Source organism: Ranitomeya variabilis, chromosome 3, assembly GCF_051348905.1.
Source record: "Ranitomeya variabilis isolate aRanVar5 chromosome 3, aRanVar5.hap1, whole genome shotgun sequence".
NCBI lineage: Eukaryota > Metazoa > Chordata > Amphibia > Anura > Dendrobatidae > Ranitomeya > Ranitomeya variabilis.
The window spans coordinates 115,805,846-115,831,547 of NC_135234.1; the positions used below are offsets into that span (position 1 = coordinate 115,805,846).

Sequence of the window (25,702 nt, forward strand, 5' to 3'; positions counted from 1 at the left end):
TATTATTATACATTTATACATTTATATAGCGCCATTTATTCCATGGCGCTTTATATGTGAATAGGGGGCAAATATAGACAAGTACATTAAACATGAGCAAAAAAAAAAAACAAGGCACACGGGTACATAAGGAGGGAGGACCCTGCCCGCGAGGGCTCACAGTCTGCAGGAATGAACATCCTCCATGGCCGGTGTTTCCATAATTTTTGCCAGGGGTTGTAGTTCTGGAATGATTCCTGACCTTTCTCAGAATCCTCCTTACCCCACGAGCTGAGATCTTGCATGGAGCCCCAACCCAAGGAAGATTGACAGTAGTGATGACTGAACGTGCTCGGATAAGGTGTTACGCGAGCATGCTCGGGTGCTACCTGAATGACTTTGGCATTCTCGAATACTAAGTTCAAGTCCCTGCACCTGCATGTCTCACAGCTGTTCGACAACCGCAGAGATTTAGGCTGTGTGCACACGTTCCGGATTTTTCTCATTTTTTTCTCGTTTTTAGCGATAAAACCGCGAAAAAAAATGCATCCATTAAGCATCCTATTAATAGAATGCAATCCGCAATTTTTGTGCACATGTTGCGTTTTTTTTTTCCGCAAAAAAAAAAACGCATTGCGGTAAAAAACGCAGCATGTTCATTAACCCCTTAATCCCATATGACGTACTATCCCATCGAGGTGACCTGGGACATTAACCCCAGCACACTGCGATCAAACATGATCGCAGTGTTCCGGGGGCATAGGGAAGCATCGCGCAGGGAGGGGGCTCCCTGCGAGCCTCCCTGAGACTATCGGTACAAGGCGATGTGCTCACCTTGTACTGAGCGTCTCCTCCCTGCAGGCCCCGGATGCAAAATGGCCGCGGGGCTACTTCCGGGTCCTGCAGGGAGGTGGCTTACCAGCGCCTGCTCAGAGCAAGCGCTGGTAAGCCAGGAGCAGGGCACGTCAGATCGCCGATCTGACACAGTGCTCTGCAAAGTGTCAGATCAGCGATTTGTCACTATACAGTGATGTCCCCCCTGGGACAAAGTATAAAAGTAAAAAAAAAAATTTTTTAGATGTGTAAAAAAAAAAAAAAAAAATCCTAAATAAAGAAAAAATATATATATATTGTTCCCATAAATACATTTCTTTAAATAAAAAAAAAACAATAAAAGTACACATATTTAGTATCGCCGCGTCCGTAACGACCCGACCTATAAAACTGTTCCACTAGTTAACCCCTTCAGTAAACACCGTAAAAAAAAAACAAAAAAAACCCAAAACGCTTTATCATTATTATACTTAGATGGGGAAACATAAAAAAATAAAAAAAAATATTTCCATTTTCCCATTAGGGTTAGGGTTGGGGCTAGGGTTAGGGTTTTGATTACATTTACAGTTGGGATTAGGGTTAGGGGTGTGTCAGGGTTAGGGGTGTGGTTAGGGTTGGGATTAGGGATAGGGGTGTGTTTGGGATAGGGTTTCAGTTAGAATTGGGGGTTTCCACTGTTTAGGCACATCAAGGGCTCTCCAAACGCGACATGGAGTCCGATCTCAATTCCAGCCAATTCTGCGTTGAAAAAGTAAAACAGTGCTCCTTACCTTCCGAGCTCTTCCGTGCGCCCAAACAGGGGTTTACCCCAACATATGGGGTATCAGCATACTCAGGACAAATTGGACAACAACTATTGGGTTCCAATTTCTCTTGTTACCCTTGGGAAAATAAAAATTTGGGGGGCTAAAAAAACATTTTTGTGGGAAAAAAAATAATTTTTATTTTCACGACTGTGCGTTTTAAACTAGTGAAACACTTGGGGGTTCAAAGCTGTCAAAACACATCTAGATAAGTTCCTTGGGGGGTCTAGTTTCCAAAATGGTGTCGCTTGTGGGGGGTTTCTACTGTGTAGGTGCATCAGGGGCTCTGCAAATGCAACGTGACGCCTGCAGACCAATCCATCTAAGGCCGGCCTCACACTAGCGAGTTTTACGGACGTAAGAGCGCAGAAACTACGTCCGTAAAACTCGCATAACATACGGCACAATTATTCTCAATGGGTCTAGTCCTATCAGCCGTATATTACGGTTCAGTATTATACGGCTTTCTACGGCCGTACAAAATCGCAGCATGCTGCGTTTGTCAGCGCATTGCGCAAAAAAATCGCCAATGAAAGTCTATGGGGGCGAGAAAAATACGGATTCCACACGGACCAGCAGTGTGACTTGCGAGAAATACGCAGCGGTGTTAGTGAAAAGTCAGGAATTCAATTGCCGGCTTTTCATTTCTCCTGCACAAACCCGACAGGATATGAGACATGGTTTACATACAGTAAACCATCTCATATCCCCTTTTTTTTTGCATATTCCACACTACTAATGTTAGTAGTGTGTATGTGCAAAATTTCAGCGCTGTAGCTGCTAAAATAAAGGGTTAAATGGCGGAAAAAATTGGCGTGGGCTCCCGCGCAATTTTCTCCGCCAGAATGGTAAAGCCAGTGACTGAGGGCAGATATTAATAGCCAGGAGAGGGTTCATGGTTATTGGCCCCCCCTGGCTACAAACATCTGCCCCCAGCCACCCCAGAAAAGGCACATCTGGAAGATGCGCCTATTCTGGCACTTGGCCACTCTCTTCCCACTCCCTGTAGCGGTGGGATATGGGGTAATGAAGGGTTAATGCCACCTTGCTATTGTAAGGTGACATTAAGCCAGATTAATAATGGAGAGGTGTCAATTATGTCACCTATCCATTATTAATCCAATTGTTTGAAAGGGTTAAAACACACACACACACACATGATTTAAAAGTATTTTAATGAAATAAACACAGCGGTTGTTGTAATAATTTATTGTTCTCTCAATCCATTTCCAGGCCCACGCTTGGCAAAATAATAAACGCACAAGATACATACCTTCTGATGTCAGATCACTTCCCACGATGTAATCCATCTGAAGGGGTTAATATTACAGGCAGGAGCCCTGCTAATGCAGCGGTGTGCTCGTGCTTGTAATTCCCCGGCGAATGAAGGAAATGTAGGTCATTGACCTACATTTCCTTCAGTCGCGGTGATGCGCCCCCTGGTGGATGTCCTCATATGACCTGGAGCGTGGGAAAAAGTTCCCAGGCTGCAGTTCATGAGAACATCCAGCAGGGGCGCATCACCGCGACTCAATGTAAGTACAGATCCAGCTTTCCTTTCAGCACCCGGGGATTACAGGCACGAGCGAGTGGTTTATCGCAGCTCGTGCCTGTAATATTAGTTAACCCCTTCAGATGGATTACCTCGTTGGACGTGATCTGACATCAGAAGGTATGTATCTTGTGCGTTTATTATTTTGCCAAGCGAGGGCCTGGAAATGGATTGAGAGAACAATAAATTATTACAACAACCGCTGTGTTTATTTCATTAAAATACTTTTAAATCATGTGTGTGTGTGTTTTTTTAACCCTTTCAAACAATTGGATTAATAATGGATAGGTGACATAATTGACGCCTCTCCATTATTAATCTGGCTTAATGTCACCTTACAATAGCAAGGTGGCATTAACCCTTCATTACCCCATGTCCCACCGCTACAGGGAGTGGGAAGAGAGTGGCCAAGTGCCAGAATAGGCGCATCTTCCAGATGTGCCTTTTCTGGGGTGGCTGGGGGCAGATGTTTGTAGCCAGGGGGGGCCAATAACCATGGACCCTCTCCTGGCTATTAATATCTGCCCTCAGTCACTGGCTTTACCATTCTGGCGGAGAAAATTGCGCGGGAGCCTACGCCAATTTTTTCCGCCATTTAACCCTTTATTTCAGCAGCTACAGCGCTGAAATTTTGCACATACACACTACTAACATTAGTAGTGTGGAATATGCAAAAAAAAGGGGGATATGAGATGGTTTACTGTATGTAAACCATGTCTCATATCCTGTCGGGTTTGTGCAGGAGAAATGAAAAGCCGGCAATTGAATTACCGGCTGTTCAGATATCGCGCTGAATGAAATCTAAATACAGAATATATATGTGTCTCAATGACATATATATATATATATATATATATATATATATATATATATATATATATATATATATATATAAACATTTGAGCACATAAAGCCATTAGATGTCGGTTTTGCAAGCCTGCAAGAAAATCTCGCAGTACGGATGCCATACGGATTACATACGGAGGATGCCATGCGCAAAATACGCTGACACACCCTGCCTACGGATCAATATTTTGGGGACATTTCTCCGTATTACGGCCGTAGTGTGAGGCCGGCCTAAGTCTGCATTCCAAATGGCGCGCCTTCCCTTCCGAGCTCTGCCATGCGCCGAAACGGTGGTTTCCCCACACATATGGGGTATCGGCATACTCAGGACAAATTGGGCAACAACTTTTGGGGTCCAATTTCTCCTGTTACCCTTGGAAAAAAACAAAACTGGGGGCTAAATAATACATTTTTGTGGAAAAAAAAAAGGATTTTTTTATTTTCACGGCTCTGCGTTATAAACTGTAGTGAAACACTTGGTTCAAAGTTCTCACAACACATCTAGATGAGTTCCTTAGGGGGTCTACTTTCCAAAATGGTGTCACTTGTTGGGGGGTTTCAATGTTTAGGCACATCAGGGGCTCTCCAAACGCAACATGGCGTCCCATCTCAATTCCAGTCAATTTTGCATTGAAAAGTCAAACGGCGCTCCTTCCCTTCCGAGCTCTGCCATACGTCCAAACAGTGGTTTACCACCACATGTGGGATATCGGCGTACTCAGAACAAATGGCACAACAACTTTTGGGGTCCAATTTCTTCTCTTACTCTTGGGAAAATAAAAAATTTGGGGCGAAAAGATCACATTTGTTTTGAAATAATATGATTTTTTATTTTTACGGCTCTGCATTATAAACTCCTGTGAAGCACTTGGTGGGTCATAGTGCTCACCACACATCTAGATAAGTTCCTTAGGAGGTCTACTTTCCAAAATGGTGTCACTTGTGGGGGGTTTCAATGTTTAGGCACATCAGGGGCTCTCCAAATGCAACATGGCGTCCCATCTCAATTCCAGTCAATTTTGCATTGAAAAGTCAAATGGCGCTCCTTCCCTTCCGAGCTCTGCCATGCGCCCAAACAGTGGTTTACCCCCACATATGGGGTATCAGCGTACTCAAAACAAATTGTACAACAACTTTTGGGGTCCATTTTCTCCTGTTACCCTTGGTAAAATAAAACAAATTGGAGCTGAAGTTAATTTTTTGTGAAAAAAGTTAAATGTTAATTTTTTTTAAAAAACATTCAAAAAATTCCTGTAAAACACCTGAAGGGTTAATAAACTTCTTGAATGTGGTTTTGAGCACCTTGAGGGGTGCAGTTTTTATAATGGTGTCACACTTGGGTATTTTCTATCATATAGACCCCTCAAAATGACTTCAAATGTGATGTGGTTCCTAAAAAATATTGGTGTTGTAAAAATGAGAAATTGCTGGTCAACTTTTAACCCTTATAACTCCAAAATTGTGCTGATATAAAGTAGACATGTGGGAAATGTTACTTATTATTTTGTGTGACATATCTCTGTGATTTAAGGGCATAAAAATTCAAAGTTGGAAAATTGCAAAACTTTCAAAATTTTCGCCAAATTTCCCTTTTTTTTCACAAATAAACGCAAGTTACATCGAAGAAATTTTACCTTTATCATGAAGTACAATATGTCACAAGAAAACAATGTCAGAATCGCCAAGATCCGTTGAAGCGTTCCAGAGTTATAGCCTCATAAAAGGACAGTGGTTAATTTAGCAGATTTTTTGCCGCTATATATTGCATTAGGGAAGCTCCGGAGAAACAGCGCTAAAAATCCACAAAAAACGCAATAAAAACACGCAAAAAACGCATGCGGATTTCCTGCGGAAAAAGTCCGGTTTGGGTCTGTAAATTTCTGCAAAGATTCCTGATGTGTGCATATAGCCTAACTGTTTGTTAGGCAATCCCTGCATGTGTTGTGACTGTCGAATAGCCACAAGAAATGCTGCTGCAGGGCCTCGAACACATTTTTCGAGCACGCCAAAGTCACTTGGTTAGCAGCATGCTTAGATAACCTCATCCAAGCACGTTCGCTCATCACTAATTGGCAGTCATCTTGTGGTTCTTCCATTTTGCTTATTTGTGCTTGCCTATTGTCTTGTAGCCCATACCAGCCTCGTGCAGTTCTACGATTTTGTCCCTAGTATCCTTAGGCTATGTGCACACTGCGGATTTTTCTGCGGATCCGCAGCGGTTTTGACGCAGCAGTTTTCCATGAGTTTACAGTACCATGGAAAACAAAATCCACAGTGCACATGATGCGGAAAAAACTGCGCGGAAACGCTGCGTTGTTTATTCCGCAGCATGTCAATTCTTTGTGCGGATTCCGCTGCGGTTTACACCTGCTTCATAATAGGAATCCGCAGGTGGAATCTGCACAAAAACCGCTGTAATTCCGCTGTAAATCCGCAGGTATTCCGCAGTGCGGTGTTTACCTGCGGATTTACAAAAACAGGTGCGGAAAAATCCACAGACATCCCACCTATATGTGCACATACCCTTAGGGTATGTGTCCACGTTCAGGAAACGCTGCGTTTTTGACGCAGCGTTAAAAACGCAGCGTCCAGATGTTACAGCATAGTTGAGGGGATTTAATGAAATCCCTTCTCCACTGTGCATTTAAAAACACATGCGTTTTTCCTGCAAAAACACACATGCGGTGCGTTTTTTCAGAACGCAGCATGTTGCTACAATGAGCAAAACACGCAGGAACACCGCAGGTGACGTGCCAGTGACCTCAGGTGCAGTTTTGGTCAGGATTTTACCTGCATAAAATCCTGACCAAAGCCTGAAGCAAACCTGACCGTGGACACACACCCTTAAAATCCTGACCAAATCTGCACCTGAGGTCACTGGCAGGTCACCTGCGTTGTCCTTGAGTTTTTTCTGCAATGTAAGGACATGCTGCGTTCTTAAAAGACACGCCACATGTGAGTTTTCTCGGGTGTGCCGCCTGCGTCTTTTACTGCATAGTGGAGACAGGATTTCATGAAATCCCCTCCACTATGCTGTAACATCTGGACGCTGCGTTTCCTGAACGTGGACACATACCCAAAGGGTATGTGTCCACGTTCAGGATTGCGTCAGGATTTGGTCAGGATTTTTCATCAGTATTTGTAAGCCAAAACCAGGAGTGGAACAATTAGAGGAAAAGTATAATCGAAACATATGCTCCACTTTGGCATTTATCACCCACTCCTGGTTTTGGCTTACAAATACTGATGAAAAATCCTGACCAAATCCTGATGCAATCCTGAACGTGGACACATACCCTTAGGGTATGTTTCCACTGTCATGCTGGCCGGCGGTATCGCCGCAGCGGCGAAGCCGCTCGGCGCTAAGCCCCGCCCCCTTTCTGGGACGCGATCATGCCGGATGTGTTAACTCTTCACATCCGGGATGATCGCTCGCTCCCATAGGGCCCTGTGATATGCCTTGCGGGGACGCTGCGTCCCCGCAAGATGTACGGACATGCTGCGATCTGAAAAGACGCGCAGCATGTCCGTAGTCACAGGGCCGCCGCGTGCGGGTTTCCACGCATAGTGGAGACGGGATTTCATAAAATCCCATCCACTATGCTGGAACATCTGGACGCTGCTTGTTTGACGCTGCAGCTCTGCGCAGCGTCAAAAAAGCAGCGTTTCCTGACCGTGGAAACATACCCCAAGACAGCTCTTTGGTCTTTGACATGGTGGAGAGGTTGGAGTGTGATTGAGTATGGACAGGTGCAATTAATACAGGTAATGAGTGCAGAGTAGGAGAGTTTCTTGAAGAAAAACTAACAAGTCTGTGAGAGCCAGAATTCTTGCTGGTTGGTAGATGATCATTACTTATTTCATGCAATTAAATGCAAATTAAGTATTGATCATAGAATGTGATTTTCTGATTTTTATTTTTAGATTCGGTCTCACAGTTTACGTGTACCTATGTAAAAAATTACAGATCTCTCCTTTCTTTGTAGGTGGGAAAACTTGAAAAATCAGCAGTGTATCAAATACTTATTTTCCCCACTGTATAGACCTACACAATGCGGCTATATAGTCAGGCACGTATACACACGCACAGCTCTGCTATATAGTCAGAGACACACACACACACACACACACACACACACACACACACACACACACACACACACACACCCACACACCCCTCTGCTATATAGGCAATCACGTATAGCCACGCACAGCTCTGCTATATAGGCAGGCACATATAGCCACGCACAGCTCTGCTACATAGGCAGGCATGTAGAGACACACACACACACACACACACACACACACACACACACACACACACACACACACACACACACACACACACACACACCTCTGCTATATAGTCAGGCACGTATAGCCACACACACAGCTCTGCTATATATGCAGGCACGTATAGCCACACACACAGCTCTGCTATATATGCAGGCACATATAGCCACACACACAGCTCTGCTATATAGTCAGGCACGTATAGCCACACACACACCTCTGCTATATATGCAGGCACGTATAGCCACACACAGCTCTGCTATGTAGGCAGGCACGTATAGCCACACACATAGCTCTGCTATATGTGCAGGCACGTATAGCCACACACAGCTCTGCTATGTAGGCAGGCACGTATAGCCACACACAGCTCTGCTATGTAGGCAGGCACGTATAGCCACACACAGCTCTGCTATGTAGGCAGGCACGTATAGCCACACACAGCTCTGCTATGTAGGCAGGCACGTATAGCCACACACATATCTCTGCTATATATGCAGGCACGTATAGCCACACACATAGCTCTGCTATATGTGCAGGCACGTATAGCCACACACAGCTCTGCTACATAGGCACTTATAGAAATCACTTTTTTAAATTAAACTTCAAGAATATTGCTTTGGAATTGCAGACATTACATCAGCTTTATATAATATTTGCGAATAGTACCGTGATTTGTTTGTTTTTGTTGTAATAATATTAATGGTTGTACTCTACATGTACAATTCAATGTTTAACTATCTTTGCATATATATTTAATTAGTCTGGTGACTTTCTAGGTCCCGGGTCATTCACAAGTTCTTAGGAAAGAAGGGTAACTATTCACTCTATTAAAAAAAACAAAAAAAAAAATAATGATCCCGCATATTAGATTTACTGTCTATTAAGTAAACGGCAGATATGAAAATGTAAGTAGTCAATAAATTCCAAAATTATCCCACTAATTGTTGCAGAATTTCTACAACTTTTTTCCCACAATCTATGGATTGTGGAGCAGATTTGCCTTTGACAACACCTGTAGATTGCTAATAAAATGGCCTGAACGTGCGTCTCATCTAAAATGACTTGAAGATGGCGTTTCACGTAATCTCACCGGGCGAGACATTACATAACATGAGGAAAATATACATAAACCAGACACTGTACAAGGTTAGGAGACATAATAGAGCATAAACAAATGTTTCACCTTTGTATTAGAAAGGGCGAGCACCCAAAGGAGACAAGTACAGTAACATATTAATCACGCTGCAGCCTTGATTTGTCAGTCATTAACAAGCGCCTCGCGGATCCTCTCATCTGCCACAATCGGTGCACTATTTATAACGACCGTGCGTGCTGATACATAGATAAACCATTGCACTTTGGTATGTTGTGGGAGGTGCGCTTCATATTGGCTTTGGCTTTTGCATTTTAATTGGTTACGTCTCCATTGTTTTTTGACATCGTAGATACATGTGCCCGCCAGTATATTGCAAAGACCCTCATTACGGGGATGTAGCAAAACCTCACGTTAGAGCTGTCAGTCACACAGCTGGTCTAAGGTTAATGCATTCTGCGTCTGTACACGGAGTGTAAAGTACACCCTCCGAGCAGTCACAGCACTACAGATGCAGCATAAAAACCAGGCTACATTCTCAGACTAATCACTTTGTGCCCTAGGGATGGGGGACCCGCTGTTGCACCCAGTTTTCTAATAACTATAATATTTAGATCCAGAACACTGGAGTATGAGGGGGGTTATGGCAGATCCCCTCTGACACTGATCTCTTTTTCAGTATTAAAGAGGAGCTGTCACAACGTGAAAAGTGGCAGTTTTTACTGTTATTTTATTCCTGCTGCTCCCCTGAGTATTGCTTTTTTTTGTATTTTATAAGTGCGTCATATGGTGCCAGAGAAATTGGCTTTTTTATTTGGTGGGTTACACAAGGGGGCTCCGCTCGCTATTACCATTGCCACTATTACCATGTGCTAACACCCCTTTGGTAAAGACTATAAAACCTGGCATATTGGAGGCACCAAGTGTAAAGATCCAATTCTGCTATTCCAGAGCAGCAGGGATCAGATGACACTAAAATCTGCCAAATTCTCACCTGGTGACAGGTCCTCTTAAGGCCTCATTCAGATCAGTATTTTTCAAATGTGCCAAAAAAAAAAAAGCTGTGTTTTCATGTATGGATAAATACATTCCAAAGCTTCTTCTATCCTTTTGCACAGACTGCACACTGATGCCATCCATGCGCTGTACGTGGTTTTCATGGACTCAGACTTGTATGGGCCCTTTTCATCTGTGCTAATGGTAAAAAACAGACATGTGAACAGCGGCATAGATGGTAATATGTGTTGTGTTCCTGAATAATATGGACTTGTATGTGAAACACGGACGTCTAAATGAGGCCTAAAACTCCGGAAGAGATCTGCTGTGACTAACATCCTACTCCCTGTCTGCTTATTGAAAAAGCCCACCCCCAACCCTGTGCCCTATAGGGCAAACATTTATAAGCCTGACCCTTCTTTGTCCAAAACTGTTTAGGCTAGGTTCACATTGCGTCAGGGCAATCCGTTAAGCGCATAGCGCTAGCGGATTGCGCTAACGCAATGTTTCTCTAGGGTCCGCGTTCGCCGTCCCCGCTAGCGCAGATCCCCGATCTGCGCTAGCGAGGAACGGACCTCGGGCGCACCTCGGACGCTGCAAGCAGCGTCCGAGGTCCGTCACAAAAGAACGGCACATCGCTAGCGCGTGCCGAAAATGGCATGTGCTAGCGATGCGCTACAGGGAAAAATCACATTGCTGTCAATGGGTGCGCTAACGGACCCGTTGCACGGCGTTAATTGCGACAATTTCGCCGTGCAACGCAGTCCGTTAGCGTTAACCCATTAACGCAATGTGAACCTAGCCTAACACTTGGGCAATGTTCACACATTCAGTATTTTACATCAGTGTTTCTCAGCCAAAACCAGGAGTGGGTGATAAATACAGAAGTGGTGCATATGTTTCTATTATACTTTTCCTCTGATTGTTCCACTCCTGGTTATGGCTTACAGATACTGATGGAATACTGACCAAATACTGCTAGTGTGACGGCAGCCTTATTTTTTATAATGCATCTGTAGGTTGTGTTTTGAAGGTTAGGGCACGACATCTATGGTATAACCTCCGTGTGTTCTTTAGATATAAGGAGGCCATCTGATGCATGGACAGTAGCCCCTTCATGCAAAGCAGTCCACATTTAGGTGGCGTTGTGGAGTGATCACAAGGCTCAGTTATTCCCTGTGTACACAGGCTCAGGAGCTCTCCTCCATAGTACTGTCTTTTTAATTAAATTTGGTACAATCCAGGATAGTTTAACTTTTTTTTTTATTGATAAATTTGTTCTATTCATGATCTTTTTTAATTTTCTGTACTCCTGTCTTTTTTGGGGGTGAGCATGATCTGAACGTGTAAGCCGAGCCGTAGAATTGTGAATTGTGTGGCCGCCCCGCATCCCTGTAAACTGGCTGCTTTATATAAACAGTAAACTAATCCCCCTCCTAGAATTGAATGTACAGTATGTAAACATTCCTGTACATGACCCAACCTGAGAAGTGTGCCTTATTAACCTCTGCATTGCTGCCTGCTCTGACATAAGAAGAAGGCGATCGTGAGCTTCTCCTTGCGCACAATGACATGAGTATGTGAGCGCTGAGGTTTCACCTAGACTTGGTCACACCGCTATTAATTGATAGTTATGAGCGTATTCACTCTGGGTCCCAGCTGGTAGGAGCCTGGCAGCTCGGACTAATGCCGGAATGTTTACAGGTCTGTCTGCAATGTTACTGGGTGTGTATCGACCTCAGTTGACATGAGCAGCCATTGCAGGCAGGAGTTTCTCCACGCTGCTGATCTATCTGTGCTGATTATGTAATCTTGATGATCACATGCGGTTATGCCTTACACCCCCTTCCCAACACAGGCTGTCAGCCAAAATCAGAGGATTGTGGGGGTTTAAAAAATGGCTATCAGCAGAATATGTGATAGAATAACGAAAAAGATAAGTGCTCACCAAATCGGCCCCAACGGCCCCTGCCCCCTCCACAGTGAAGACATCAGGTTTATCTCTGACTGCAGCCAATCACAGGCCTCAGCAGTGATGACATCAGATGCATCTGTGACTGTGCAGCCAATCACAGGCCTCAGCAGTGATGACATCAGATGGATCTGTGTGAATGTGCAGCCCGTCACAAGCCTCAGTAGTGATGACATCAGATGAAGCGAGTCACAAGCCTCAGCAGTGGTGACATCAGTTGCATCTGTGACTGTGCAGCCAAATCACAAGCCTCAGCAGTGATGCTAGCCTGTTTGTCACAATACTGTAAATCCAGTGATTGTCTGCAGCAGGAGTGTGGCTGCACATGATGATTTTGCTGCAGGATAGTAAAGTGACAGTTGCTGTAAATGCTTCTTCTCTTGTGTGAAGGGTAATAATAATATAATAATAATCTTTATTTTTATATAGCGCTAACCTATTCCGCAGCGCTTTACAGTTTTTTGCACACATTATCATCACTGTCCCCAATGGGACTCACAATCCTAAATACGAAATGTTTTTGATTAGGGGAGGAAAGGAGAACTGATCTCCAAATAAGAATGTTCTTTAACCCCTTAACGACCGCCCATGCACCTTTTCACAGCGACAATCAAGGGTACTTAAACAACAGCGCCGTTAATTGTGGAAAAGGTGTATAGCGTGCCCCCCAAACCCCCCCCTCTCGGCTGCCGGGGGTTAGCTGGAGATCCCAGAGAACATGATTCGGGTCGGTTTTTACTGATCCCGGTGTTGCGATTGCCGTTAAAACGTTGACCGCAAAAAAAAGTTAGATTCTCCATTATTTAATTTCTCTCTCCTCAGATGTGATCGCACATCAGAGGAGAGAGAAATAGGGTCCTCTGTTTGTCCCCCCTGTACCTCTGGAGTCCAGGAATCCCCCAAGTTCGGCCGGCCGGCAGCAATAGGAAAATTTTCCTATTGGTTCATTTTGATCACTGTTATGGACACTATCACAGTGATCAAAATAAAAAAATAGTAAATAAAACCCCCTTTTATCATCCCCTTAGATAGGGAAAAATAATGAAATTAAAAAAAACCAAAACACTTTTCCATTTGGGTTAGAGTTTGGCTAAGGTTGGGGGTTAGGGGTGTGTTGGGGTTAGGGTTAGAATTGGGGGGTTTCCACTGTTTAGGTACATCAGGGGGTTTCCATACATGACATGGCGCCATAATTGATTCCTGTCAATTTTGCGTTCAAAAAGTCCAACGGTGCTCCCTCCCTTCTGAGCCGTGCCATGCGCCCAAATAGTGGCTTTCCCCACAAACGGGGTATTGGCGTACTCGGGAGAAATTGTACAACAAATTTTGTGGTCCAGTTTCTGCTGATACCCTTGTGAAAAAAATAATTGTTCCAAAGTAAATTTATTGTGAAAAAAGTAAAATGTTAATTTTTTTTCCTTCCACATTGCTTTAGTTCTCGTGAAGCACCTGAAGGGTTAATAAACTTCTTGAATGTGGTTTTGCGCATCTTGAAGGGTGCAGTTTTTAGAATGGTGTCACTTTGGGGGGTCAGTTTGAAAGAAAATACCCAAAAGTCACTTCAAATGTGAGGTGGTCCCTAAAAAAAAAAAAAAAAAAAAAAAAAAAAAAGGTTTTGTAAGTTTTGATGGAAAAATGAGATCGCTGGTCAACTTTTAACCCTTATAGCGTACTACCAAAAAAGAAAAATCCCAAATTTGTGCTGATGTAAAGTAGACATGTGGGAAATGTTACTTAAAGGGACACTGTCACCTGAATTTGGAGGGAACAATCTTTAGCCATAGGGGCGGGGTTTTCGGGTGTTTGATTCACCCTTTCCTTACCCGCTGGCTGCATGCTGGCTGCAATATGGGATTGAAGTTCATTCTCTGTCCTCCGTAGTACACGCCTGCACAAGGCAATCCTGCCTGAGGGCTGTCCCACACGTCCAGATAATTCCGGTACCGGAATAAATCGGTACCGGAGTTATCCGTGTCCGTGTGCCTGGGAACTCACGTAGGCCATACGTGCGGCACACGTGTGCCGCCCGTATGGCGAGTGGGTACCACACGGAGCGTGTGGTACCCACTCTGCATCGTGCTGAAGCCGCGATTCATATGTTCCCTGCAGCAGCGTTTGCTGCAGAGAAAATATGAATAATAGTGTTTAAAATAAAGATCTATGTGTCCGCCGCCCTCCCACCCCCTGTGCGCCCCCCCGCTGGTCAGAAAATACTTACCCGGGTCCCCCGTCGGCTGTCGCTCCTTCCTGGTCTAGCCGCGGCTTCTCTACTGTATGCGGTCGATTACACTCATGAATATGTGGCTCCACCTCCAATAGGGGCGGAGCCGACTATTCATGATTGTAAATGATCGGGCCCACGTGACCGCATACACTAGAAGCCGCGGCCAGACCAGGGAGGAGCGACAGCCGACGGGGGACCCGGGTAAGTATTTTCTGACCAGCGGGGGGGGGGGGCGCACAGGGGGTGGGGGGGCGGCGGACACATAGATCTTTATTTTAAACACTATTATTCATATTTTCTCTGCAGCAAACGCTGCTGCAGGGAACATATGAATCGCGGCTTCAGCACCATGTGGGGGGGGACAGCGCTTACTGTAGCGCTGTCTCCTGCACGCACACGGACCCCAGACGGAGAATGTCCATGTGAGGTCCGTGTTTTACATGGACCCATTGACTCTATTGGGTCCGTGTAATACGTGCGCTCCCACGAACACTGACATGTCTCCGTGTTTGGCACACGGAGACACGGTCCGCAAAAAATCAATGACATCTGAACAGATGCATTGATTTTTATGGGTCTACGTGTGTCAGTGTCTCCGGTACGTGAGGAAACTGTCACCTCACGTACCGGAGCCACTGACGTGTGAAACCGGCCTTACGCAGGCATGTACAATGGAGGACAGAGAATGAACTTCAATCCAATATTGCAGCCAGCATGCAGCCAGTGGGTAAGGAAAGGGTGAATCAAACACCCGAAAACCCCGCCCCTATGGCTGAAAATTGTTCCCTCCAAATTCAGGTGACAGAGTCCCTTTAACTATTGTGTGTGACAGCACTCTCTGATTTAAGGGCATAAGAATTCAAAGTTTGAAAATTGCAAAATTTTCGCCATATTACCATTTTTTTCATAAATAAACTCAAGCAATATTGAAGAAATTTTACCACTAAGGCCGGGATCACACATACGCGAGATACGGCCGAGTCTCGCAGGTGAAAACCCAGCTCTGGCGCCGGCACTCCGGAGCGGAGCATGTAGCCGCACAGCAATACATGGAGCCGCACGCTCCGCTCCCAAGTGCCGGCGCCAGAGGAAGGATTTCACCTGCGAGACTCGGCCGTATTTCGCGTATGTGTGATCCCGGCCTAACATGAAGTACAATATGTCATGAAAAAACAGTCTCCGAGTCAGTGGGATCTGTTGAGGCGTTCCAGAGTTATGACCTCATAAAGTGACAGTGGTCAGAATTGTAAAAATTGGCCCAGTCATTAAGCAGCAAATTGGCTCTGCCACTAAGGGGTTAAAGGTTAGTGGTTCAAGTTCCAAACAATAGATACCTTTAACACACCTTTTTGCTGTTCCTGGCTACATGGTAACATAACTTGGTATTTAGGTATTTTCTCATACTTGGCCTTGTCTAGGCTCTAATGCTTGGGACAGCCTAAAATCTCTTACCAATCTGTTTTGTATATATACATATATATTATCACCCCAATAGAACTATACAATCCGGTTATGTAACATCTTGTTTTATAGTTGTGTGTATCTTAATTTGGCAAAAATTTTCATTTTCTATTTAAAAAAAAAAAAAAATGGATTTCCAGTAAAGGAGTCCTAACGTGCCTGGCACACCTGTGTCCCTCCCAAGTATCCGTGACCTCTGATATTTTATGACTGTAAACAAAGATTTGCTTTTATGGTTATTAAACTTTACCCACATGAGTAATTATATCTAAAGAATGTGCTGTTTATCGAGAAATTGCATAAGGTGAAAAATCATTGGTGTGCACATCGGTAATTGGCTCAGTCTGTTGTTGGTGGAGTACACTGTCTGGGGGTCTAAGTCTGGCATGAGGGTATGTTCATATGGTCCATTGGACCTGTCACACACAGTTTGCTGACTTGACTTTATCTAATGTATATATATATATATATGTATATGGACACAGGTTGTTGTTCAACTGAAGCACAAATTCTGCAACCAATATCATCTACTATATACCGTAATCGTCTAATTCTCTGTTTGTCTGTAATGGAAATCCCGTGTCGCTGATTGGTCGCACCAGCCGCCCATGACCAATCAGCGACAGGCGCAGTCCGGCCCGTAGTTCAGTCACGTTTACTGAACATGTTCTGTCAGTCACAGTGCGACATAGTTCAGTCACGTTTACTGAACAAGTTCTGTTTGAATATTCTAGAATACTCGATGCTCTAGAATCGGGCCACCATCTAGTTAGTTTATAAAGGGGCTATTCACTACTTTGAAAGTGACTCCACCCTGGGCACCTAGAACAACAATTCTCCACACTTGGTACTGTGTCCCCTTGTCAGTGTCCTGTGTCTGGAAGCAGCAAATTCCCCTCTCCCTATTGAGAACACATGTACACGCAGCTGAACAGAGCATTCATGTGTGTGTATGCTTAAGTCTGGAGCTATAGCGGTCCAATTAACAAGCCTTCTGCTGACCACTATTAATGGTCTGTGGCCAGCTTTAGATCTCCAAGAATCATCTACATGTCACACTTTAAGCTGTTTGTGAGGGTTATGAAGCCTTTGCTAATGTTAGGTAGCGTCTATGTATTTTGTACTTACATTAAAAATTACAAGAAAAAGGGGAATTTTTAAATTGTATTTGAGGAAATAAATCAGGTGAAATTACTTTTGGGAATTCCATCCATCAAGGCCAACGCAAGTGTGTATGTGGGAGTTTGTTCTGTAACCATGTAGTACTTCCTTATACAAAACTTCCCTGCAATCCACAGCTTAGAAAAGTGAAGATTTGCTACCCTTTCATGTACAGTATATACAGGTGCTTCTCACAAAATTAGAATATCATCAAAAAGTTAATTTATTTCAGTTCTTCAACACAAAAAGTGAAACTCGTATATTATATAGAGACATTACAAAGTGATCTATTTCAAGTGTTTATTTTTGTTAATGTTGATGATTATGGCTTACAGCCAATGAAAATCCAAAACTCATTGTCTCCGTAAATTAGAATAACTAACAAGAAAACACCTGCAAAGGCTTCCTAAGCATTTAAAAAGGTCCCTTAGTCTGTTTCAGTAGGCTCCACAATCATGGGGAAGACTGCTGACTTGACAGATGTCCAGAAGGCAGTCATTGACACACTCCACAAGGAGGGTAAGCCGCAAAAGGTCATTGCTAAAGAAGCTGGCTGTTCAGAGTGCGGTATCCAAGCATATTAATGGAAAGTTAAGTGGAAGGAAAATGTGTGGTAGAAAAAGGTGCACAAGCAACTGGGATAACCATAGCCTTGAAAGGTTTAAGAAAAGGCCATTAAAACATTTGGGTAAGATTCACAAGCAGTGGACTGCTGCTGGAGTCATTGCTTCAAGAGCCACCACACACAGACGTATCCAGGACATGGGCTACAAGTGTCGCATTCCTTATATCAAGCCACTAATGACCAATAGACAACGCCAGAAGTATTTTACCTGGGCCAAGGAGAAAAAGAACTGGACTGTTGCTCAGTAGTTCAAGGTGTTTTTAGATGAAAGTAAATTTTGCATTTAATTTGTAAATCAAGGTCCCAGAGTCTGGAGGAAGAGTGGAGAGGCCACAATCCAAGCTGCTTGAGGTCTATTGTGAAGTTTCCACAATCAGTGATGGTTTGGGGAGCCATGTAATCTGCTGGTGCAGGTCCAATGTGTTTTATCAAGACCAAAGTCAGCGCAGCCGTCTACCAGGAAATTTTAGAGCACTTCATGCTTCCCTCTGCCGACAACTTTTTTGGAGATGGAAATTTCATTCTCCAGCAGGACTTGGCACCTGTCCACACTGCCAAAAGTACCAATAACTGGTTTAAAAACAACAGTATCACTGTGCTTGATTGGCCAGCAAACTCGCCTGTCCTTAATGCCATAGAGAATCTATGGGGCATTGTCAAGAGGAAGATGAGACACCAGACACAACAATGCAGATGAGCTGAAGGCTGCTATCAAAGCAACCTGGGCTTCCATAACACCTCAGCAGTGCCACAGGCTGATCACCTCCATGCCACGCCAAATTGATGTAGTAATTGATGCAAAAGAAGCCCCGACCAAGTATTGAGTGCATTTACTGAACATACATTTCAGTAGGCCAACATTTTGAATATTAAAATCATTTTTCAAGCTGGTGTTATAAAGTATTCTAATTTACTGAGATAATGACTTTTGGGTTTTCATTGGCTGTAAGCCATAATCATCAACATTAACAGAAAGAAACACTTGAAATGGAGCACTCTGTTTGTAATGACTCTATATAATATGAGTTTCACTTTTTGCATTGAAGAACTGAAATAAATGAAAAAAAAAATCTCTACAATAAAATTTAAAGAGGCAAACCTAGGTCATTGTACAGTCTCCCTGCTTGAAATCACACACATTAAAAAGGAAGTTACTCATTATAGATCTGAAACGTGCAAGCAATGATGTGTACTACATGGTGTTAACCCATTAGAGGAGTATAGATTAATTGCCATTAATAGTCTTTGGATTCCGAGTACCACTAAAGGCCCTCCAAAACATGTCTGACCGCAAGCTCAGAGATTCTTTATCCATGCACCAAGTAATCTTCTGGATTCTACCTGCGTGACAGCGAGCGGATCTCACACCTGGTGTCGTTCAGTTCTTTATAGGCATCTGACAAACTGTTATAGGTCCTATAGCACTGAACCAACACACTGAAATGGAGTACTTAAAAGATGCCCCAAAACATTACCACTATATCAAGTTACCACACAGAACCGGGGTGGAATGGTATTCCCTCTGGTTAGATCTTTTGAATAGAGTACATCGGTTCAGAACAACTAGATTAACTGCTAGGTTTAAATAGGAAGCATTTATGGACCGCATTTATATACAGGCCAAGCACAGGACACGCTACAATTCATGATATACTGTAAGTATATATAAAGATAAAGTGTGCGGACAAGTGATGAGCGAACTTGCTCAAATAAGGCAATATCAGAGCATGATCGGGTGTTATCAGAGTAAGGGTGCTTGGAAAATATGTTCTAGTCCCTGCGGCCACATGTTTAATGGCTGATACACAGCCGCAACACATGGGTGATTTCCTAACAGGCAGGGACAGGAACACATTATCCGAGCACCCCCAGATACTCTAACACGTCATCACTAGTGAGGACTTAAGTCATTTGCTTTCCTACGATAGTATATATATATACCGTATATATTTCTACGATAGATATAGAGATATATATATATATATATATATATATATATATATATATATATATATATATATATATATATATATATATATATATATATATATATATATATATATATATATATATTATTCTCTTCTAAGGGGCACTTCTGTCTGTTTGTCTGTCTGTCACGGAAATCCCAAGTTGCGACCAATCAGCGACGGGCACAATCAGGCTGCAAAATGGCCACTCCCCCCAGTCAGCGCCCGCCACCCACATAGTGGTTTAGCAGTCCGTTAAACAGTCTGTTAACGCTGATATTAACACTGTGTGACGAACTTTTTACCATTGATGCTGCCTAAGCAGCATCAATAGTAAAAAGATATAATGTTAAAAATAATAATAAAAAAAATGGTGCTATTCTCACCCTCCGCCGTCCACCGATGCGCGCGAGCAGCGAGGTTGCCACCAGCTTCCGTTCCCAGTGATGCATTGTGAAATTACCCAGATGACTTAGCGGTCTCGCGAGACCGCGAAGTCATCTGGGTAATTTCGCAATGCATCACTGGAAACGGAAGCTGGCAGCAACCTCGCTGCTCGCGCGCATATGTGGACGTCGGAGGGTGAGTATATAACAATTTTTTTTTTAATTTAATTTTTTTTTTTTTTAAGAGTCATGGTGCCCACACTGCTGTATGCTACGTGGGCTATGTTATTTACTGCGTGGGCTGTGTTATTTACTGCATGGGCTGTGTTATTTACTGCGTGGGCTGTGTTATTTACTGCGTGGGCTGTGTTATTTACTGCGTGGGCTGTGTTATTTACTGCGTGGGCTGTGTTATTTACTACGTGGCTGCGCTATATACTACATGCTATATACTAGCCACGTAGTATATAGCACAGCCCACGGAGTGTATAACAGCCCACATAGCATATAACACAGCCACGTAGTTTATAACAGCCCACGTAGCGTATAGCACAGCCCACGTAGTATATTGCAATGTGGGTATCGTATCCCTGTTAAAAAAAAAAAAAAAAAAAGAATTAAAATAAAAAATAGTTATATACTCACTCTCCGTCGTCCCCCCGGATCCAGCCCAGGTGGTTACCGATGCTCCTCGCGACGCTCTGGTCCCAAGAGTGCATTGCGGTCTCGCGAGATGATGACGTAGCGGTTTCGCGAGACCGCTACGTCATCATCTTGCGAGATCGCAATGCATGGAGCGGTCACCGGAGCGTCGCGAGGAGCGGGGAAGGCCTGTTCCTGATCCGAGGGGCTGACAGACGGTGAGTATATAACTATTTTTTATTATTATTTTTAACATTAGAACTTTTTACTATTGCTGCTGCATAGGCAGCATCAATAGTAAAAAGTTGGTCACACAGGGTTAATAGTAGCGTTAACGGAGTGCGTTACACCGCGGCATAACGCGGTCCCTTAACGCTGCCATTAACCCTGTGTGAGCGCTGACTGGAGGGTGTATGGAGCAGGCACTGACTGCGGGGAGTAAGGAGCGACCATTTTTCCACTGGACTGGGCCCGTCGCTGATTGGTCGTGGCTGTTTTGCCGCGACCAATCAGCGACTTGGGATTTCCGTGACAGACAGAAAGACGGAAGTGACCCTCAGACAATTATATAGCAGATACAATTACTGTAATTCTCTCCGATGTTCGTATCTACACACGCTGATTACAACCAGTCTTTCAAAATCCATCTATAAACTTAGAAAAACATTATTTCAAGAGATCACTACTTTTTTGTTACACCGAGAACCTCCAAAACATACAGGCACTTCTCTCAAAATTAGAATATCATCAAATATTTTATAACCGTTTGCCAGACTCCTATAAAGAACTGAACGACACCAGGTGTGAGATCCGCTCGCTGTCACGCAGGTAGAATCCAGAAGATTACTTGGTGCACGGATAAAGAATCTCTGAGCTTGCGGTCAGACGTGTTTTGGAGGGCCTTTAGTGGTACTCGGAATCCAAAGACTATTAATGGCAATTAATCTATACTCCTCTAATGGGTTAACACCATGTAGTACACATCATTGCTTGCATGTTTCAGGCCTATAATGAGTAACTTCCTTTTTAATGTGTGTGATTCCAAGCAGGGAGACTGTACAATGACCGAGGTTTGCCTCTTTAAATTTTATTGTAGAGATTTTTATTTTTTTTTATAGTAGCAAGATAATCTGGTTAAAGCTGCTTATAAGGAAGCGTCTACATGGACTGACCAGCGGCACAATATGCACCGATCAGATGTCATTTAGTTGCCTGTACAGGCAGACCAAAGTAAGAAGAGAAGAGACAAAGCAGCCAACAAGTGCTTAGTACTAGTGATGAGCAAAAGTGCTCTGATAAGGTGTTATCTGAGCATGCTCGGGTGCTAACCGAGTGTCTTCGGCGTGCTTGAAAAATGTCAGAGTCCCCACGGCTGCATGTCTCACAGCTGTTCGACAGCCGCAACACCTGCAGGGATTGTCCGTTATCACCCGAGCATGCCCACATAACGCCTGATCAGAGCACATTCGCTCATCACTACTCAGCACCTCTGGGAACTGTTTTGAGTCTGTTAGATAAATGCCAATGGTCTGTAAAGCTGTCAGAGTAAAAGAGGGATATTTTGATTTAACACACCAATCTGCTTTGTGTTGCGTGTTTCTACTTTCCATATGTGTTTTTGTGGTTTTGACAATTTCAGTCTGAATTTAAAGTGTTCACATTCTAGTAAGAAGGAAAACCATTGCATGAACACGTGTGTCCAAACTTTTGACTGTGTGTATATAATTTTTCTGTGTGTATATATAGCAGAAAGGTGTTATTCAGGGGTTCTCGTTAGTTAATTTACACCTGTTTGTAGGCAGCCCGGCTGCAGTAATATAGCAATAAAACCACTGTAAAATATCACACTAAATGGAAATGTGTGCATTATGTCTCGCTTGTTTCCTATACTGTGCCATTTATGGGGAAAAAAAAATTCTATACCATATACAAGAAAGGTAGTCTATAGAAAAGTTGTGGAATGATGGTAATCACAGGATTGATAGAGATGTTAAAGATATGCACGTGATAAAACAAATTGGAACAAAATGTTGAAAACCTCAGCGTTATTTATATTTTGGTATAGAGTATTAGCGCCACACATGTACACGCAGTTTCACGTTTTGGCATGCTGTCAGAGATGTTAATAATGATTGTCTGAGGAATGTTCTGCCACGCAACATACACTTGGCAAATCAAGATCCGCAGTTGGCACCGCCTTTCCTGACCAATGACTTCCAAGATGTGCTCAATGGCAAACTAGTCTAGAGATGCTTTTGGCCACGAGGGCGGCCATTCTTCCATTCTGATTAGACCACGTGGGCAATTTCATGACTCCTTAGTGAGGGAACATCACTCAGGTTCTGCTCCTGGGATTATGTTGTGGTAATGTACAGTGGTTAGATTCCGCTTACACTTTACAGCTTGATGTTAAATTGATTTGGGTGTGGAACCCGTGGTTCAGCCATTTCTCCAGAAGCTGTTTTTCAGCACGACAACACTAGGCTGCCTGTTGCTCGTGTTACTGTGAACAGCCTGTGTGGCCTGAATATGCCACCATAGCCTGCAGTGTCTCTGAACTTGTCTCCTATTGAGCACATCGTTGATTGGCAATTGTAAAGGGAGCTGCCAGCAGAGGATGTTGATGATTTGCCCAATTGCATTTAGCGGGTTGGAACATTCATCACAGCCATTAATAACCTCACTGATGGCAGCCTAAGTGTGTAAATGCGTATTACCATTTCTATTGATTCTGTAATTTATTATTTTCAGAACGCCACAGCTTTTTTCTTTGTGTTGCAATTGCAATGTCGAGGAGTGATGCGTTATATATCCCACATACACTCCTCTACATTGAACACCAAAAAGAAAGTCGTTTCTATTTATTGAGATTTGTGCTCACTAACTGTGGTATCAAATAAAATGGATAAAAATGTATTGTATTGTGATTATTGTTATGCTGTAATGTCTATTGTCTGTACAAGTCCCCTCTAATTTGTAAAGCGCTGCGGAATATGTTGGCGCTATATAAATAAAATTATTATTATTATTATAACCTTAGAAAAGAAAGACAAAATGAATCTTGTGCATGGAGGTTGAGAAATCTGGGTGGTTGTGACAGGTGAGCCATCCTTGGCTCAGTGGCCATAGTGTACAGTGGTGTTGTGGGGTACTCCGGGGGCTGTGGTCACCATGCCTCTGTAGGAGACGGCAGATGGTATTGTACAGTATTTGTGGCCTCCATTTCTGAACCTCTGGGTTTAGGTAGAATGAGGCGGCATCCCAGGATCCCTGAGCTCCACCATCTGCATCCTAGCTCTGTACCGGCTGTAGTTGTCAGTGTTCGGGCCTGGTTCCCCGGCAGATGGGAGGGGGTGTGTGTCCCTGACTCCATGCCAGAGGAGGAGGCATCGGGCAGCACAGACAGCTGAAGCACCTGCTCCTCCCTCCACCTCCTCCCTTTTTCTGTGCGATGGAGAGGCTGCAGTGAGCTGGCTGTGGGTGCAGAAGCAGAAGAGGAGACGCGATGGTGACACCGGCCCAGCCCTTGTGTGCGAGCTGCGGCCGGACCGGGCAGCCCCTGCCAGCATGACTGAGCCTTCTCCGCGCCCCCACTGTTCGGTGCTCAGCTGCTTTGTGAGTCTGCTATGCTGCTACGTGGTGGTGATGTTCTGGGAGAGGGGTTGGTAGGGTACTGCTGGACTCCTGTACACCTTCTGAGTGAGGTCTGACACTGGGACATGGCATTTTCCTGCACACACCCACAAAGAGCCCTTAGACTTGGCATGTTATAGCGACCAGGCCTCCGCTGCGTTCTGTAGTGAATAGTTTTAACCACTCCCTTCCGGGGATAAGCCCTGCTTTTAGACGTGCCTTTTGTTTGTGTGCCTGCTATTGTATGCGCTGGGGATCCCCATCATGCCCAGTAACAGGGTGTGTGTAGACGGGATTGCCCATAGTCACTGGTGGGCACCGTGACGTGTGTGACAATGGAGGTTTCCATGTAGGTCCATCTCACATCCATTCCCAGGCATATTGTGTTCTGCTTGTTCATGATGGATGGAGCTGGAGAAAGTACGTATCGTTCGTGGTGCAGAGGTCTTGCCTGTCTAGGCCCGGTGACAGCAAACCATCTGTCAGCCAAGCACATCGTCACTTGGCAGGGTGTGCTGTTTGGACGTGGTCCGGGTGGAAATGATTGCTCTGCAAACCCGTCACATTCCCACTCATTTACCAGGACGTTTAACCTTCCAAGGTATACGGAGAAATGTCCGGCTTGTCATAGTGAGTGAGGGTCTAATAAACACCAGGAAAACTTCAGTGCGCTTACTTTCCTAAGAGCCTATGGAGCCTCAGTGTCCATCCTTTCTCGCCTGATTTTGCAAGTCTACTCATTGGGAATCTATTGCATAGCCATGTAAATGCTGTGACTATCCTAACCTGCTGCTGCCTTATTATATTAATAAGGTGAATGTTAGGGGTAGGACAGGATGATGACATGCCAAGATTATCAAGCAGATCAACATGTGTATTTTGCTTGGTAAGCTCCTCTATGATCACGTTATTCATTTCATGAGTAGTAATGGTGCCCAAGTAATTGTCCTTTTCCCCCTTTGCCTCCATCACAATTTTTAACTAAAATAGGTATGACACCAGAATATAGAGGAATGGAAGAGGGACTCCTGGGATTTCTTCCCATTGATTTATGTACGTGGCTATTGATTGAAAGTCGATGGAAGGAAAAGCCCTCTTAGTATGATTTGTGGTTTGCATAGATCTCCTCTGTGGATCTGGGATTTATTCCTAATGACCTGTTGGTATAATTCATAGGGACACTGCAGCACCAGTGCATTAGATATAACCTAGACATCTTGTGTTTCACATCTGAC

At 44.0% G+C, this 25,702-nt stretch overlaps 1 protein-coding gene across 2 annotated transcripts in view; it reads left to right on the forward strand.

Annotated features, from left to right (window-relative positions):
* Positions 1-25,702, forward strand: part of MTMR4 (myotubularin related protein 4) — an 80,144-nt gene that overhangs the window by 19,092 nt on the left and 35,350 nt on the right. The window contains exon 1 of one of the 2 annotated variants that reach the window (XM_077294565.1): positions 24,277-24,449. The exons of the other annotated variant lie outside the window; for it this stretch is intronic. Within the exon in view, the coding sequence (XP_077150680.1) occupies positions 24,402-24,449 (48 nt within the window). The 5' untranslated portion in view covers positions 24,277-24,401. Of the gene's footprint in view, positions 1-24,276; positions 24,450-25,702 lie in introns of those variants that run through there. 2 annotated transcript variants of the gene reach the window in all.